General features: G+C 39.5%; 1 protein-coding gene across 1 annotated transcript in view; it reads left to right on the forward strand.

Moving 5' to 3' along the window:
- Nucleotides 1–10668: 10668 nt before the first annotated feature.
- LOC104140575 (succinyl-CoA:3-ketoacid coenzyme A transferase 1, mitochondrial) overlaps nt 10669–17598 on the forward strand; it is an 80340-nt gene continuing 73410 nt past the window's right edge. Inside the window, exons 1-3 of the mRNA XM_068924740.1 lie at nt 10669–10835; nt 13553–13661; nt 15145–15235. Coding sequence (XP_068780841.1) covers nt 10758–10835; nt 13553–13661; nt 15145–15235 — 278 coding nt within the window. The 5' untranslated portion in view covers nt 10669–10757. The remainder of the gene's footprint in view (nt 10836–13552; nt 13662–15144; nt 15236–17598) is intronic.

A 17598-nucleotide genomic window follows, 5' to 3' on the forward strand; every position in this document is an offset into this window, starting at 1 on the left:
TTACATAAATTATATGGGAGCAAAAAATCCTATTTTTACCCTTTAGAGCTACTTTAAGGAATGGTTACAGTATGGTAAAACAATTTCTGGTGAAGATATTGCATGGACTTTGTGAAATTTTACTGCCTAGCACTTGCTGTTTTTAAAGCTGCAGTTACTAACAAGGCAAAACATAAAGCGGTACCTATTTGAAGACAGACAGTGTTCCTAAATGGGTGGAAGCACGACAGGAAAAGGAAGTGTATCACAGTGTTTTAAATAGCTGTGGTTGATGGAAAAGGGAAGGCTGTTAAGGTTTCTTCCTTTGGAGCCAGGGATGCGGCATTGCCACAATTGTGTCTTCCCAGCATTTGGGATTTATATATAAATGCACCTCTGTGTGTGTTGGCCCTTGTGAGTATATACGTATACACAATGTATATGCTTTTATATGGAGTATATATTTAAACATATAATATTCTTTGTTTCTGTGCAGTGACTTTGGAATTACACAAGCAATAAATATGGCTATGATTTTTTGTGTTATAAATTTGTATTTCCAGCATATGCATTAGGATCTATTTTCATTGAACTTTTTTTTTTTTTTAACTGCAGTGGATTCCACTGCTTCTTTCCTTCCAAGCCACGTACTGTTTATGTCCTTTTGAAATTTGTTTGTATAAATGAGAACAGACTGGTTACAAGTACACACTTTGGAAATACTTTTGTCCTGTGCTATTCCATCAGCACTTATTACCTATTCTGATATATTTAACAGTGAAACTGGGATGTCTTGACATCTTTAAATATGTGAAAACTTTAAGCATACGTATATTCAAGACCTATAATAATTTCTAATAATTTATCTTGCTTTAGACAATGATTTGTAACCTCTTTTATTTGTGAAAGTTAAAGAATTTCTTTGGTCATGATGTGTGTTGTTCCTCTTTGTACTCAGTGTTACCAAAGCTCATAATTACAGAGAGGAACTGGAAAGCCACTGTGGTAGGAAAATGTTGTTAGCTCTAATTAAAAGTACAGGATTGTCTGGAGAAAACAGCTTTTCACAGCAATGAAAGATAAACTTTTGTCATTTTTAGTAGTCTCAAGAGCTTTTAAGTTCTGCAGGTAGTGCAAATTTTCTTGAACACATTAGTGGGATGATAGTGAAATCATACTAATTATTGGAGAAAGTAACCTGAGAGAAATTTTGTTAGTTGAGGATTATGAGAAATGTTGTCTATGTAAATAGTTGAGAGAAAATGAGTTTGTGAAAAGGTGTTACAGAATATTTGATCCTTTACCTGTCTTTTGTCATTCTACTTTTTGAATCAATTCTTTTTGCTCTTGAAGGTAAACAAAAAAGTTATTTGTGGTTTCATGCACAGGAACTATTAGGCAAGGGTATATATTTATTCTTTGTGAGCTTCGTGAGTGTGTTATATATAATGTTATCTCTATTTATAAGAAAGATGGTCAGTATTAAGGTACCAGCTTTGAAATGTCTGTCTGATTCATACAGGAAGATGCATGCTTTCACATACGGCATATGTGGAACTAATAAAATACAAGTTACCAGGGAAGGTGTGCAAAACTGGAAGTTAATCCAGACGATGCTAAGAAAGTGGGAAGTAGTCACCAAGGAGTTCCTCTGTGCTCATGGAGTTAAGCCTTGTGACATGATTTCCAGAAATCAGGGTCATGGCAGGCAAGAACGTCAAATCATTGAATAGAAAAGTATCTAAATCAGTCAGTCCTCTACTATTGTCTTTTTATTTAGACACATACATACCCTCTTGCTCTGCATCAAATGGAAAATAAAACCGTGTGTTCAGTATGAAATATAGTTAAGTCAGAGTATTTGATATTCATATCGTTAGTCTCAAACGTGAAATCGGGCCTGAGGGCGAGCTGTAGTGGAATGTTACTTTTGCACCAGTGGTTGTGAAACACATTAGTTACAGAGAAGCATGTGAATGCCAGCTATTAAAAGACATTGTAGCTGTGTTGTACTTTTGTTTGCCTAACCTTGCACGACCGTTCCTTGCCTACCTGCTTCAAGTGTACGTGCAGGTTGGGTTTGTCCCCTGACAAAATATAAAACAGCTGCTTTCTTATGATGTGGCCTTCTGCACGGGGGACAATATGGCATCGGATTTGCATGTGAATAGGTTCTGAACATATGAGAGGATTTAGCAGTTGATTGTTGATTATTAGGAAACGGTATGCAGTGAGCTTTGAAGATGTAGCTGCTCTTCTGAAGTGACCTCCCTATAAAAAGGGGGCATGAGACCAACAAGTAGGGATTGCTTTTTGGAGCTGGAGAAGGTTCAGGTAGCTTTTTAAACAGTAACTATAAAGTGTACAAATGCCTCTATTAGAATGAAACAGTTTACTTAGAACAGGCAAGACGGGATTTTTCTGCTGTATGGTTACTGATCAAAGAACTGCGTGTACTGTGGACGCGTGCAATACAGGAAGACTTGCTTACTGTAGCCTTCACGCCTGCCTCCATAACTGGGCATTACAGATTATTGTTTATGTGATTTAGGGTATTGTTTCACAGCTGACTTTTAGCTAACATAAAAATAATATCATTCGGTCAAAAAACAAGTGACCATAAACTTGTCCCTGATTGTGTGCTCCCAGCCTTTAATTGTATTAATCCGAGAGTCACATGACAGTATGGTGTATGAGATCAGTTTGCTTATCGGACTAAATGCTGATAATTTTTCCCACAGACCTAGCCTCCAGTTGGATCACTAAACTGATCTATGTAACCATGAGCTGTATGAGACGCATAACTGTCAATTTGGTGGGTTTGGCTCCTGTCTGAGACTTGTAACTTCCCTCCTGAAGCTGTTATGTGTAACTTATGCTCAGAGAACCTTCATCTGGCTTTTAGTAAACTTTTATGGCACCATAAGAGGTTTTATAAACTGTTGATTCTCTTGGATCATAGCACACTTAAATCTGCTAATTGGCGTTTTGTATTAACTGATGTGGCACTTAGCATTAAAGCTTTTCTGGTTCTTCTAGGTTTTCCCCTGAGAAAAAAACATACCTTTTCCTGGAAGAATCATGGGATGGATAAGAACAAATGTTTCTGTTCCTGTTGTGCTGCATGCATTTCTAAAACACAGCAAAGAGGAGCCACCGTTCGTGCTTGAGAAAGTTTTATGAAAGACAGAGGTGTCATATCATAGCTTGGCAAGCATTTCTTTTGGAAAAGTTTAACCAGCTGCTCTGCTCTGCTGCCTCTTCCTCCCGCTTGGTTTGAAGCCTCCCCTCCCCTTTTTCTGGATTGCAGTTCAATGTGCAGTCACATAAAGAGCTGTACTGTCCTGACTGATGGGTGACTGGCATGGAGTGGGGTAGGCAGTATGAACTGGAAACAATACCAGTCAAACTATGCTTTAGAAGTAGAACCTGACCTATTTTACTCTGCCTTTAAAGAGAGGTTACTTGAGTCTTGAGTTTGGAATCAAAATTCAAACTTAGAGCCTCTTCCCTCTCACACAAAACTTTAAGGGATGCTGAATGCTTCCTTTACCTTCAGACTCATTTTTAAAAAGTCCTCTGTTGAAAAGAGGGGGAGTTTTACCAAATAAGAAAATACAGTGAATCTCTGCTGGTTATCTTTTTTTTTTGGACAGGAAACATCAATGTCACTTACTACATACATAGTGTTAGTATATTCGTGTTTACTTTAACTTGATCTATAATTAAGCAGTAAAATATCTCTAATATTTGTTATATTATTACCTATTTGCTGTTTATTATCTTGCTACTTCTTAGTTCAGCCAGATGGTCCAGCTATTTGCTCACAGTATACCTCAGTGAAGAAAATTTGATAGTACTTGTTAGTTTTCCATTGAGTTTTAGAAAAATCATTCAGAAGTTTCAGAAAATTTGGGAAAATAACCTGATACATTATTTTTAAAAATACATTAGCAGTCTTTGCTAAATTGTACAGCGAGGTAACTGACCACCCTGCCTTGTCAATCTAGAAAGTTAACACAGCTATACAGTATTTTCATTTTAAGTAAAAAATCAGAGGTGATATTCTCCTGACGAAACTTTGGGACTCTGTTGGCATTTCTAACTATGACTGTTAAAGATAGTGGTCACTATAAAACAGTCACTTCAAGCTCTGGAAAAGTGCTGGAAGCTCATACTAAAGAAAAGAAGGGGTTGGGGGGGGGGGGCCCTGAGAATTCAGCCTTTATAATTTGCAGTAGTAAGTCCATAAAAGCAGCAGCTATTTTTTGGAGCTGTGACATTTTCCTTTTTGGGTAGAGCTTGAAAACAAAAAATTATTTTTTTAGAATTATAAGAGCATAATTTTCATATAACATTTTGGCAGCACTCAGGGATTGTCTGTACATCCAATTATAGACATGTACATTTTTGGGAATATAATTATTTATTTTAGAGCAACTTAAACTAATGGCTTATGTCATTAATTTGTCATGACAGGTCACCACAGAAGAATTTGTTTTATGTCTATAACATAGAATGAATTAATGCCGTTCCCTAAAAAATAGAAACGTGGAGAAGATCACATGAGAACTCATCTGCTGCAAGAGCAAGAAGTCTGTGTTTCTGATACACTCAGGGCAAAGGAGGATGCACATTGTCTACATTCTTGAAGTCTGTTAGCTGGTGGCATGCTTGTTGAAAGTACCCTCTTGAACCGATGTTCAAGTAAGTACTTTATGTTTCAAAGGCCTAAATAAATAAATATAAATATTACTGAGATTTAAAGAACAATTTTTGTCACAAGTAATTCTTCCGTCACATTCCTACACAACTGTAGGAATGGTGAGCTATGATTATAGTAACCAAGGTTTTATTCTGTGATGTAAATGGGAGATCTAAGATCATTACTTTATGACAGATTTTCTGATTCGTGTTGTGGATAACTTGCAACCTCATTGAAATTCTCAAGTTCTTACTTGATGTGATCAACAATTTAAATGCACCACATCCAGGAAGCTTCATATTCACTCACTGGGTGAATAATCTAAAATTGTGTGAATTAGACTTTCAAAAGGCCCTCTAAAATTCTATGAGATTCACCATTCCCATAGGAATTATTCAACTGAGTCCACCTGGTTACCGTTGTTATTTAAAGTTATGTATGTGAAACTTGGTAGAGAAGTAACATCTAATTGGGGCCTGCTATTTTAGGTGACGGAAGCCATTGATGCTGGAGGAAGATAAATGTAAAACTGCTTCCCTTTCCTGCTTGAGAGTTCAGTAGGATGCCACAGGCTGTTACAAGTGTGCTCGATATATTGTGGCATTTAATGGGGGTGTTTCACTATAGTAATATCAATCTGAAATGGTTTTATTTCCTAAAACTGTACAAAACCCCCACAGCTGAGTGCTGAAGTCCTCAGGGAACTATCAGAGTATGGCTTCAATCTGGCCCCTCAAACAGACCTTCCTGATCTTTAGGTGACGTTTGCAACTGATGGATTCGAGAGTTAGAGACCTGAGGCTGTCCTGAGAAATAGCTGGGTGCCTGAAAATGTGAGGTGCTCACCCACACTTAGGCTTAGCAGGCCTCCAAGCTCCTTTTGAGTGTGTTTTTGTAGAACCAAGTTTAAAGTCAGACAGTTAAGCCAGAACCAGGGGAGAGCTGAAGGAAATCCCACATTTCTAAGACTGATTGACTGATTCTATGGTCTTTTTAAAAGATGGACGAATGAATGTAAGTATTCTTTTTAAATGTATTTATGAAGAATTCAACAAAAGTTTCAGATTTTGCCATATATTCCATGTGAAAGTTTCGTTACCTTCCTTACTAGTTCTTACCAATTCTTCTGTTCATTTGATTGCCACTGAAAAATGAAATGGAACAGGAAACAGCTGTCTGATTTGCCTACATGTACAATTTTTAGCTCATGCTTTGTCTTGAGAATGTTAACCCAATTACTGATGAACTGGCCCACTGTAAAAGGGAAGTGGTTCTGAACTCCAGAGAGTTGCTCCTCGGTAGCTGAATGGACAAGAAGAATTGGGCAAAACAAGTAATTCAGATAAGACTGTCTTATCAGAGCATGTAGGGAACCGACTCCCTAAGGATGATAAAATAATTACGTGGGCTTGGACCTCAGGCATGAGTTTGCGTGCCAGACTCTTGTAGCCAAGAAATGGTGGTTGCCAAATAAGCACCACGCCCATGAAATGGATGACAAAGTCCAAGTTTCAAAAAGGAAACCAGCTTTATAGGTGAAACTTGTAACTTAAACAGATGCTAGCCTTTTGTAATTCTTGATTAGCATCTGTGCAGTTGGCTTATTCCACAGCACTATCTGCAATGGGAGTTGTGTGGTTTGTTTACTGTATACAACTCCTGCAGATGTGGTTCTACATTATCCTCTTCAGTTTCTGTAGTTGTTTTGGTAAGTTGCGTATCAAACACAAATAAAGAGGTTTTTTTTTTCCTAACAGTTTTGCACATTCTTCCTAGATTCTGAGTTTCGAATACATACTAATTCTGTTTGCAGATGAAGTCAGTTTGAAAGTACCTCTATGTAGCTTTTAACTATACCATTGCATTGGAAAAGCCTGTTGCAGTAGTGCTAACAAACATGAACTGACGTGCAGCATGACAGCTGCTCAGGATTCCTGTTTCCAGTTTACTGTTCCAGTAGCCCCTTTTGTTTTGTTTTGCTTTAATCTTCTACAACACTATCCGTTTAGAGTGTAAAATAACCCCATGATTTCTGTTTAGCCAAAGGAAGAAAAAACTTTCCTGTTCTGCTGCATTCTTGCAGCAAAAAACTCCTGGCAAAAAATGAGGAGTGAGAGATTAGTAGCATTCCTCAGCAAGAACTAAAAGCATTCTCTATAAATGTTAGTGTACAAATATATGGCACTTTTGCAGCTGGTGTCTGTGAATATCTGCTGAATAGGCCTTTTGTTTTTTCTCATTCCTGCAGTAAGGGAATTAATGATAAATCGGTTATCCTTCTTCCAGAACTAGTAGGCGTATTGGACTGTCGCTGTTGAAGATTATTACTTTTCACTACTTCTGATTGTATTGATGACAGTTACTAAATATATGTTATTAAAACCTGAACAGAGTTGCTAAGGATCATGTTGAGTAATAGTTTTCTGTTTTTTAATATACAAAATTGACTGACTTTAATTTTTAAGTTCTGTATAACTTAACATGGTAAGTGTTCTGGTTTTGAATTGAGGTGTAGAATTTGCAGTTGCTGGAAAATTTGAAATTCTCTGTCTATTTTTAAGACCATGAAATTACAGTAACCAGTTAACTGTGGATTTAACTGAGTTTTCAGTGGCTATTTCTGTTAGGATTGCGGAGGTTAATAACTGAATAACTTGCTGTAATAACTTTAATTCTCTAGCTTTGACCTTGTATAAAATATTCAGTGGCTTCGAAAAAGTTTTGCGTAGTTGCCTATCCTAGCTTATAATCATGATACACAATCTGACATGATATTAGAAACTCTCTATATAAAGTAGGACATCCTGCCTAAAATATGAAAGTACTAAAATAGAAATAGGAAAAGGATGAAGCAAGCAAAAAAATCCCCCTGCTAGATTTTTCAATCTACTTATCCAATATGCTCATGAGAACTTCCTTAGAAGTTTTTATAGTTACTTGAATTAACCGTATTCCTATAGTCTACTAAGATATTCATTGTAGCAAAAATATGTAGTATTTTTCTATTGACTGCTCAAAAGTTCATTCACAGATAAAGAAGTGTAACCAAAAAGCTGTTGATTATTATGTAGCTTCAGGATCCTCTCATACCTTGGTATCCTCTTTGATCCTAAGCTTAGGCCTGCAAAGAGGAAATCTTGCCAGTAGGGCAAAAGCGTTCCTCAGCAGCTCCCTAGGTCGTTTTCCTTCAGAAATCTTGGCTCTATGGTTCTCTCCCTTGCTTTACACTGCCATAGCTATTTAGACGTTTGGCTTTTAGGGTTTTTATTTTGCTTTGTTTTGTTTTCCACTTTGATTTTGCCTTTGGTGTTTATGTTTAATTTTATATGTATTTATTAATGAAGTGAGCTTTCATTTGGTGACTACCTGCTAGTTTTCAGCAAGTACAGCTTTGACTAGACTCACAAATGCTTCTATGTAATGAGTAAATTTTTCTTTGTAATGACCTTCCTTTCACCTGACCCTTGCTAATAAGTTTATATTTACAATTTTAATATTTAAGTTCATGTGACTGACCACTGTAATCATTGGTGATGCAGCTGGCAGCCCTTTTCTCTTTCCCGAGGTAAATATATATCCTATAAAAGCTATGAGTGGATCTTAAAATTGTTCAATAGTGTTGCACAGGTCGATGCGGTTATTCTCATGTTGCCAGCAGGAATGCATTTATTACTATGCAGTACCTTTAGGTCTGTAACCTGCAGTATGTTTAAGGTTTTTTTCCCCTCTGAATCTTTCCTTGATTTGCTTTTCCTTGTAGAAATTCCACTCTTGAAGAAAGATGTAGATGTTATGAATTACCTTCTTTCATTCTCTTTGAGCTTCCCTTCCGTATCCAGGGATTCAGATTCATTCTACTTTATCTCAAGATGAGTTTCCTGTGCTCTTAAACAAGTAATATCAAAAGTATGTAAGTATTTTGAGTAATATTGGAAAGTATGTAAACACCAGCCTCTTGTTTCAAATTGGGACCTATTAACGTGTTGGAAGGTAAGTTTAGGTGTTCTGTGCATGTATTCTAGATACTGCATAATTTAACAAGCTTTCCCTTCTGTTTGATTCAATATGTGATTTTCATGGCTCAGCGATTGAATTTTCTTGCCAAATTCTAATGGGTCTAACAAACAGGCAAAAATCTAGTTAAAAGTATAACAACTTTATAAACAAATGTTGATGAGACGTTTACCCAGAAATAAATTGGTTATCTCAGAGTTCTGGTAAGATCTTCCCCCTATACAGATAAAAGCAAGTAGGTAAAAAATGCCCGCATGTTTGCTAACTCTTTTATGGCTTTTGTTGGACTTCTCTGAGACACGGTATTTCAGTGTATTGCACTGGTCTGACTTTGACGTGTTCGTATGCTCGGTAGCAGTATAACTAAAGGGTGTTATAACGGAATATGCAATCATTAACCTGCAGTTGCTCCAAAATACCTATCTACTAACTTGTATTTGGCATTAAGGGCTTAAAACTCTCCCACTATTCATCTCTAAATGTTGTTAAAGGTGAGAAATGTTTGACTAATGTCACATGCTTGACACTGACGGTAATTTGTAGCTCTTCACACCTAGAACTGCCCCAGACTTAGCTGGCTAACTAAATCCAACAGGTGTTTAGAAACAAAACCATTCCTGATCTAAATCCCCGAGAGCCCAACACGAAAGCAGTGTCCACCACACATTTCACTGGCATCTGCAAAATTTGTCAGTTTTATGCAGTGTAGCTACAAGTACCACTTCTCTGAAAATGCGTAAGAGACTGACATGGTGGAGGCCAGTGAGACACAGCCAAATTCTGCTTCTAGGTGTCGCAGAGCAGCACCCTGAAGGCTGGACCTGTGTTTGGAATAAAGTGAAATAACGTGCACGGACACAAAGAGCGAGGCTAGTGGCACTCCGTTAAAATGTTGGCTTCCTGGTTGTAAATTATCCTTTGTCACATTCAACCCTCTCTAAGTTCTGTATAGCAAGGCTGGCAGCTGCGCTGGAGAGAGCCTGGAAACAACAATAGCAATGTGGCAGGAGAGAAGTGTGACCTCGTGTCGTGTCTGGGGGGAATTCATCTTTTCCTGCATCTAAACCGCTTGTCACATTTTTCTCTGTATCTTCCATCAGGCATCATTAGGGCATGAACTGATCACTCCGGGTATTTTTAGAAAGTGTAAATGATGGTGGAGGCATGCTGTGAATTTTCCGTCTAGCAGGAACAGAACTGCTAGCAGGAAACCGTTCGCATCATGTGACTGAACAAGTATCCATCTATTCTAGTAACATTTTTTCCATCCAACATAGCCTCCAAGCGCCTGGTAGAGACCATGTGCTTACAGGAGACTGGCTAACCTTGAGCACTACAGCTCTGCATGTTAACCATTCAAAGCGCCTATCAGCAGCTCCGTTCTAGTGTTTTTGATTCTTGACCACAGATTGCTGGAAGAAAAATCGAAGTGGCCTTTTCTGAATATGTAAGAAAACCATCTACAAGTAAATCAGCAAATTCTGGGTCACGTTGGAAGACTTGAGAGACAGCTTCTCAGGGAGACCTCCGTGGTGGCGCCTCTGGGTTGTCTGTGGAGGTGATAGAGCCTTACAAGTAAAACGGGGCGGGGGGGGGGATAATAATAATAATAAAAAACAGTTTAACACGGAAATGGCTTGCAGCACTGACACGTGCTCCGCGCGTGTCCTTGTCTCTTGGACGCCCCTCCGGCGTTGCGGCCCGGCGCTGCTGCCGCCCTGTGCTCCGCGGGCGCGGCGGCTCGCCTCCGGGGGGAAGGCGGGGGCCAGGCCCGCAGGGGGCACGGCGGCGCCCGGGCCGGGCCCGGGTGGCCCCGCTGCCGCTCGCTCGGCGGCGGCGGAGGCGGCTGTACAGCGCTCCGCTCCGCTCCGCGCCGCGCCCGCGCCCGCGCCCCGCCTGGGCCAGCGCCGACGTCAGTGGGCGCCGCGCCCGCGCCCCCCACCCGCCCTCGGCCCACGTGACCCGCCGCCGGCCGGCCGGCCCGCCCGCGCCCCTCGCCCGCCGTTGCGCAGAGGCGCCGCCCGCGCCGCTCCCCGCCCCAGTGCCGCGCAGCGCGAAGATGGCGGCCTGCAAACTCCTCCTGCCGCCCCGCGGCCGCCGTATCCTCCTGGGCGCCGCGCGGGCCGCCCGGGCGGAGGTAAGGCCGCCCCGGCCCCCCTCGCCGCCGGCTCGGCGGCCCGTGGCCGTGACCTTGGCGGGATGAGGGGCGGCTCGGCGCGGTGCGAAGCGGGTGGGGGCGGCGGAGGGCGGGCAGCAGCCGCGGGCCGGGGGGCGCTCGGCTCGCAGCTGCCTGGGATGCTGTGACCTGGGGCGACGGGGGCTGGAGACGTTGCACCGAATTTCTTTTTTTTTCGAAGTCTGAAATCGCTGTATAATTACAGGAAGTCGCTTTATATATATATATATATGCGTGTGTGTGTGTATGCATACCCACACATGTGTATAGATATAGATACATGCACACATAACTGCCCAGCGTTTTCCTAGACGTGGGCTGCATGCGGGTGGACAGGGGAACGCGAGAGGGTCCGGGTCAGCTAGCACGGTGCCCGGCACCTTGTCCTAAATTCCCATTCACGAATGCCCTGAGTTCTGTTGCGTAGCCGGGTCGCTCCTTTGCTTCTGCCCTTCCTAGGGGAAGGCTCTTCGGGACCCCACTGATCTACTGGTGTTCAGCCTGCGTGTGACTGTACTCCAAGTAGTTTCTTCTTGAGCCAGAATTGTTTCTTTGCCTTTTCGTGTTGTTGTTTTGCTTTAGTTTAAGCTCACCTACTCTCCTTCTCACCCCCAGGTTTATTCCTGATGTGTTTATGGATAATAATTGTATCTTTTTCAGCCTTTGTTTTGCTAAGTTGTTTTGCTCTTCCGTATTATTTCCTTCTGTTCTGCTGATTATCCTAATGGCGGATCTGTTCCCATCTTATTTCTGTCCCTCTTGAACCTGGGCAGCCAGACTCACAGCTGAGTGCAGGGTGTTTAACTTCCCCGGCCGGGGTTGTGGGTTAATGTGGGTGCTCTCTGGCACCTTGGCTTAATGAAAACTCATAGCCCTCAAACAGCAGAGTGGGTGGGTAAGGGACTGAGGAAAAACATGTTTAGAACAGTAGGGCAGACACCCTTCTTGGAGCTATCCAACCTGGTATTGCATAACACAGCCTGCCTCATTGTAACTGTAACCTGTTTTTTTTTTTTTTTTTTTTACCCTGTCTTAGAAGAGGTCTGGTACAGACCTTGATTTTGACTTGGCTTTTGTTTTTTTGGTCCAAGTTCCTTTGATTATCCATTTGTCTTTTCCTTTTATTGTCACACTTCATGTCTACATTTGCGTAAAGTTCAAGTACTCTTTCTGTTATTGTTATGTTTACATAACACCTGAAATAAGTTCAGAAGAATCCACCGGGAACTGGATTTCGCTGTTAGTTTCTTCTGACTGTCTTGACAAAGCTTTGTGGCCAGTGGCAGACACTTTTGCTGTTATACTGGCATTACATCTTTATTTTCATCTTCATTTCTTTCTAACTGTAATTAAGAGTCAGACAAAGATTATATAACTTACTCTTAAGGAAGTTGGTCACAATGACTGAAGAGATAAATGCCATTATTTGTGTGCCTAGGGGCAAGGATAGTGAGTTTCTTAGGACCAGAATTTGCTGCTTCTTGAATGAGGATAAACAGAGTAGTGTATACTCTTTTAATCTTAGAATATTGTTCCCCACAGTTACAGGTATACCTGTTTAGGTTAGGTTTAGGGAAAAGGTACCTGTGGTGCCTTTAAAATGTTGTTGCCCATGTGTCCATGGGGTGAGTGGCCTGGCCTCTCTCCAGCCCTGCCTCTTTCGTCAGGCCTGAGGGCAAGGAGCCATCCTGCCCTGCCGCTTGCCCTCTGGTTGGACTGGGTCTCCTGTGGCTGCCAGTGCGTGCTGCTCCTTTTGTCTCTTCCGTACAGAAGGGGGCCAGAGGAGATGCTCTTTGCAACCTCGCTGTGGTCCTGAAAGAATGTTTCTGGAAGAAATGGTCATGGTAGAATTGACCGTGAGGTTTGGTCTTTCATTCTTTCTCAGCCAGTGTAGAATCACTCCTTAGTGATGTTACTTAGTGATGTTTTATTGATCCCTGATTCTGGGTTTTAAAACAGGAGTTTTAGAGCTCCTTCTGTTGTTCGAGAACAACCCAGAATGAAGGAGATTCAGAAGGAGCTTTAAAACTGTTTTAGGAAGTTGGTGGAAGTGTCACCCTGTCAAAGAGTCCCTGCTTACTATACTGCCAGCACAGTGCAGTGCTTTGCACAGTTCATCGACCTCCTCTTCAACTCCGTGGTGATGCTGGCCCTCTACTTCAGCAACTTCTGGTTGTCTGTAGTGCCTGGATATCTTTGAAGCTCCAGGTAGTTATATACAAGCTAGAGCAGTCTTTGGGTTGCTCTAACTCATGCTGAACAATTACCATTTGAGCCTGTTCAAACTGTTGACAGCTTGGGACTTCCTGTAGTATAGTATTCAGAAATTTAAAATATCTTTGAATGTTGTCAGATTGATGCAGCTTGTATTACGCCTAAAGCATTTATCATACCCATGAACAGAATAGCAAAATGTGCTATGACTTTGGGGGAGAGAAAACAGATGACTCCGTGCTTTAGAGATGTAAGAGTGATACTGATCCATAAAAGATGCTGCAGCTGAACCTCTCTCTATCTTTCTGTCTCTCTCTCTCTCTCCACAAACATTTAGTGTCTCGAGTGGCAATATCAGTCTTTTTTTGTACATCTCCTTACTTAGTTATGGGGATAGTCATCATTATAAATCTACAATGTAATGCTTTTTATTACTTCATTTTTTTCTATTAATGTTGTTCCAGATTTGTGGGTGCTACTTTTCTACCAGCTGTCAACGCAACACCAAGTTTTATACTGATCCTGTGGAAGCTGTAAAAGATATACCCAATGGGGCAACTATACTTGTTGGTGGTAAATATTCGATTTGTTATGGATGAAATCTTGTATGTTGGTTCTTTTTAAATTAACTAATTCAAGAATCCATATTCTTGTATGGGTATTTTAAACAAGTGATTTCTTACTGCTACTCATGGGACAAACTTTTTCAGTGAGGAAGTTCCTATTTGCTTGCTAGAGGAGGAAAAATCAGCAGAAGAAGAATTATTTTTTCCCACTAATGAAATACTAGATTTTACTTGTGCCAATTTTAATGCAAAATATTAACTTGGACTTTTCAGGTTAGTGTTATTTTTTCAAATGGTATGAAATTCTGGTTTGATCATGTTTGTAGTAGCATTCTCTATATTTTGTAGCTCCTTGTCACCGGCTCTTTTGATGCTGAGCAAATCGCCTAACCTGTTTCTGACTGGGAAGTGAAGATAATATCTATCTACATTACACTAAATGGATGCGCGTAATATTTTCAGAAGAGTCAAGAAATTGCGTCATGTTGGTTTTCAATGTGTATTGAGCTCTTGAGTCTTCTAGTTGATTTTCAGAATTTCACCCAATTCAATCCACTTAAAGAAAAAAAAAATCTCTCTATGTAATTGGTTCCAGCTGATTTTTAGTATTGAAGAAGAATAAAGAACATAATGTTGTAAAATGTGGGAAGCATCATTGGAGATCTGTAATGAGGCAAAATGCCCAATGGGAAGAATTACTGCCTTTTTTTTTTTTTTTTTTTATTGCTTGATGGGAACAAAGGAAGATCTGAGGCTAAGTGATTGGAAACAAAGTGTTAAGGGTCTTGGTGCTAAAGCCCAGTCTAAGCCTTTAGATGCCTCAGATTTGGCGTTGTACTTTGTTAGGCAAACAGGGTTCTTGCATCACAGGTAGGAGCTCCAGGCACCTCAGCCTGGGTGGAGGTCTGGGTTGTTATGCTTCCAGTGTCACAGATCTTCCCCAGGTTAAGGTTCTCAGATTTTTATCATCTAATGATAGGCTATACTGTGTGGGAGAACTCTTCACTCCTGTTTGACATTATATGCAGCAAAGAGCTGAAGATCAGATAGGCAGAAAGAGAGGGTGAAATAATGAGTAAAATGGCATAATGTAGTGGTTAGGACGCACACTTGGAGAGCTGATGTTCTCTAGCCCTGCTCCAAAGGTCATTTAGGTATGAGCAGACCTCTAAGAGTTAAATTGCTTTCATCCAAGCTGGGAAGCATCTGGTGACTCTAGGAGATTCCAGCACTAAGGGTGCAACTGGATAAAGCTCTTTGGTCGCACTTCTGAATTTAAGCACTTCAGATTTGGAAGTTAATTGTAGTCCACTATTCTTACTCCAAACAAGTTTATTTCCAGAAGTATTGGGCTCTTTAGTCATCCAAGAAGCTTGTTCTTGTCTATTCAGAAAAGATTTTCAATCAATCAGTGCATGTTGCCAGACTTTTGATTGAACTGTGTTCTTTCAAACACTTGTTACATATTCAATTTTCTTTATTTTGCATAGGTTTTGGATTGTGTGGGATCCCTGAAAACCTTATAGGGGGTTTACTGAAGACTGGAGTAAAGGAAATAACTGCAGTCAGTAACAACGCAGGGTAAGAATTCATATATGTCCCTAGTTTAAAAAGTACAGAGTAAATAGTCTGCTTACATGGGTAGGTTGATATGTGTGAAAAAGTCCTACTTTCTCTTGCATAACTTTCCATATTAACTCACTTAGCTGTGTTATTTTTGGAATGACTTTATAAAGTACAGTATAGTATATCCAGTTTTGTCAGGGAGTAGTTGTCATTGCTGTAGAACATAGCAAGTGTATGTATATATAACTGGTGGACTGTAAATGAAAGATCTTACTTAGCTGCTTTAAATGTGGTATCAATGATTTTGAATGTGTGTGAAGATCCAAATAGGGATTTTTTTATAACTGCAATTTGATGCTTTTTGACAAGTTTTTACTGTAGTTTGGTTATTATAAGCATTCTCAATTTTTTAACAAAAGAATGCGGGGCCTTCTTAGTAGGTCTTGTGGTTTTTTTTTTTTTAAACATTTGCTCATTAAGAAATTCAAGTGAGATTGACAGAATTATTTTTTTTGTTTGGTTTGTGTGTGTGTATATATATATATATATATATATATATGTATATAAAATTTCTCAGCTTCTCATTAGGGTTAATTTTTACCTAAGCCATTCATTGTAAAAGACTGTGTAACAACTAATAAACTTCATATAGAGAAATAATTACAGCCACTTCTGTTAAAGTGCATTGATAGGATAGAAATGAAACTAAAGTAAAAATATTGATATGCAGAATATGACGACTCATGTTTGAAATTGGTGTGGTCAGAAAGGCTGATATTCAATTCTCCTTGCAGTGTGTCATTGGATGACTAGCATCTGCAGGTACCCTAATTTAGTTACTTTGACTTATCGTATTAAATGTCACCTTCAGCAACATAATAATCCCAGTGTAATTTGATTAATTACAGGCTTAAAGAATATTGAATAACTGACGTCTCCTGGCAGTACTGTACTTTCTTTGTCAATCTTTTCCTCATGAGGTGGCTCATCTTAAACTATCTTGTCACGTGAAATAAGACATCCTAGCTTCATGTACTGGAGTTACAAGCTGTAATTGCTAAGGATGCTAGTTAGTATTCTTGTTTGTTTGTTTTTTAATGGTATTGCTTACATTCAGCAAACAGTAATGCCTGTGTTATTATATTTTCTGTGAACTTTTTACTTCTGAATGAGTTTACTTCTTCTGAATTTGTGACACACAATAATAAGAATATTATATTGTTTTCAGTGGAGCTTCATTAATGCTTATAATTAGGAGCTCCTTCCTTGGGTTGGAAGTCTCCATCTGTTCTGTACAGGCTTTGCATGATTGCAGCACAAAAGATGTAAGGGCAAAAGGATTAGGAAGTTGTTTTCTGCTGTGGCTATGTCAGAATACAAGAAAAAGGAGTTTGTCACGTGAGCCAGAACAGTTGCTTGGGTATAAAGAAGTTGGTTGCTCATGTAGGGTAAAAGTAGATGTTAAACTCCAGCCTTGTCAAACAAAGTAATTAGGTTGAATTTTTCTAGTAGTGCTTGATGCTACTTGTAGCTATATAATTGCATCTCCCATTTACTTTGTCCATAGGTTTGTATCCCAATATTAATGTTTTGTTTTAACCAGACCGTGGTTAACATGAGTTAAAACCAGAATACTATTCAAAAAATGGCATTTTAAAATGCCATGATTATTTTAAAAATTGCTATCCCTTCCTGTGTTGCTGAACCATCATGTTTTAGTTTTCATTTAAATCACCTCTAATAAAGTTTCTTGGTAATAGAACAAGGAAATAGCAAAAATCTGTATTGGTTCTTCACGCTTCCTTTTCAAATGCAGATTTAAACATTAACAAAAGTTTCTGTTATTATCTGTCTCTGCTGTTGATAGTGTTGACTGGATGATAAGATAGTACTGACCTGTAGATTGTTGAAACACTTTTTTTCCTTTTATCATTGCTAGTTTCAATGCTACTTGCTGAAAGTTCGATACCGTGAGGTAAAACTTTGAGTAATGAGTTTATCAGTAAATTTTCTTGGGTACATCATTTTCAGAATCTTGGAATATTCTTTTTAGCAAAGATTATGACAATTCTGAAGTATCTGGTTAAATTGGCAAAGTACGTGGCCCTCCTATTCCGTTACAAAACTTCATATATTTAATAAAAGGCCATGTAGCTATTGATGGAATCCTATTAAGTAGAGAAAGCTGTAAGATATTTATGTTTAGTTCTATTAAGCTTCTCACTGCTCTTCTTTCTTGTCTGAATTCTTCTGCCAGCTGTAGAAATAAGCCACCAGTCTTATTTTTTATATTTACTTGTCTTATATTGAAAGATAGTTTTTTTTTTTTTTTTTTTTTTAAGTAGAAGAGATTTAGTCTGTGTATAAATGGTCCCAGC

The sequence above is a fragment of the Struthio camelus genome, chromosome W (genome assembly GCF_040807025.1).
Source record: "Struthio camelus isolate bStrCam1 chromosome W, bStrCam1.hap1, whole genome shotgun sequence".
Classification (NCBI taxonomy): domain Eukaryota; kingdom Metazoa; phylum Chordata; class Aves; order Struthioniformes; family Struthionidae; genus Struthio; species Struthio camelus.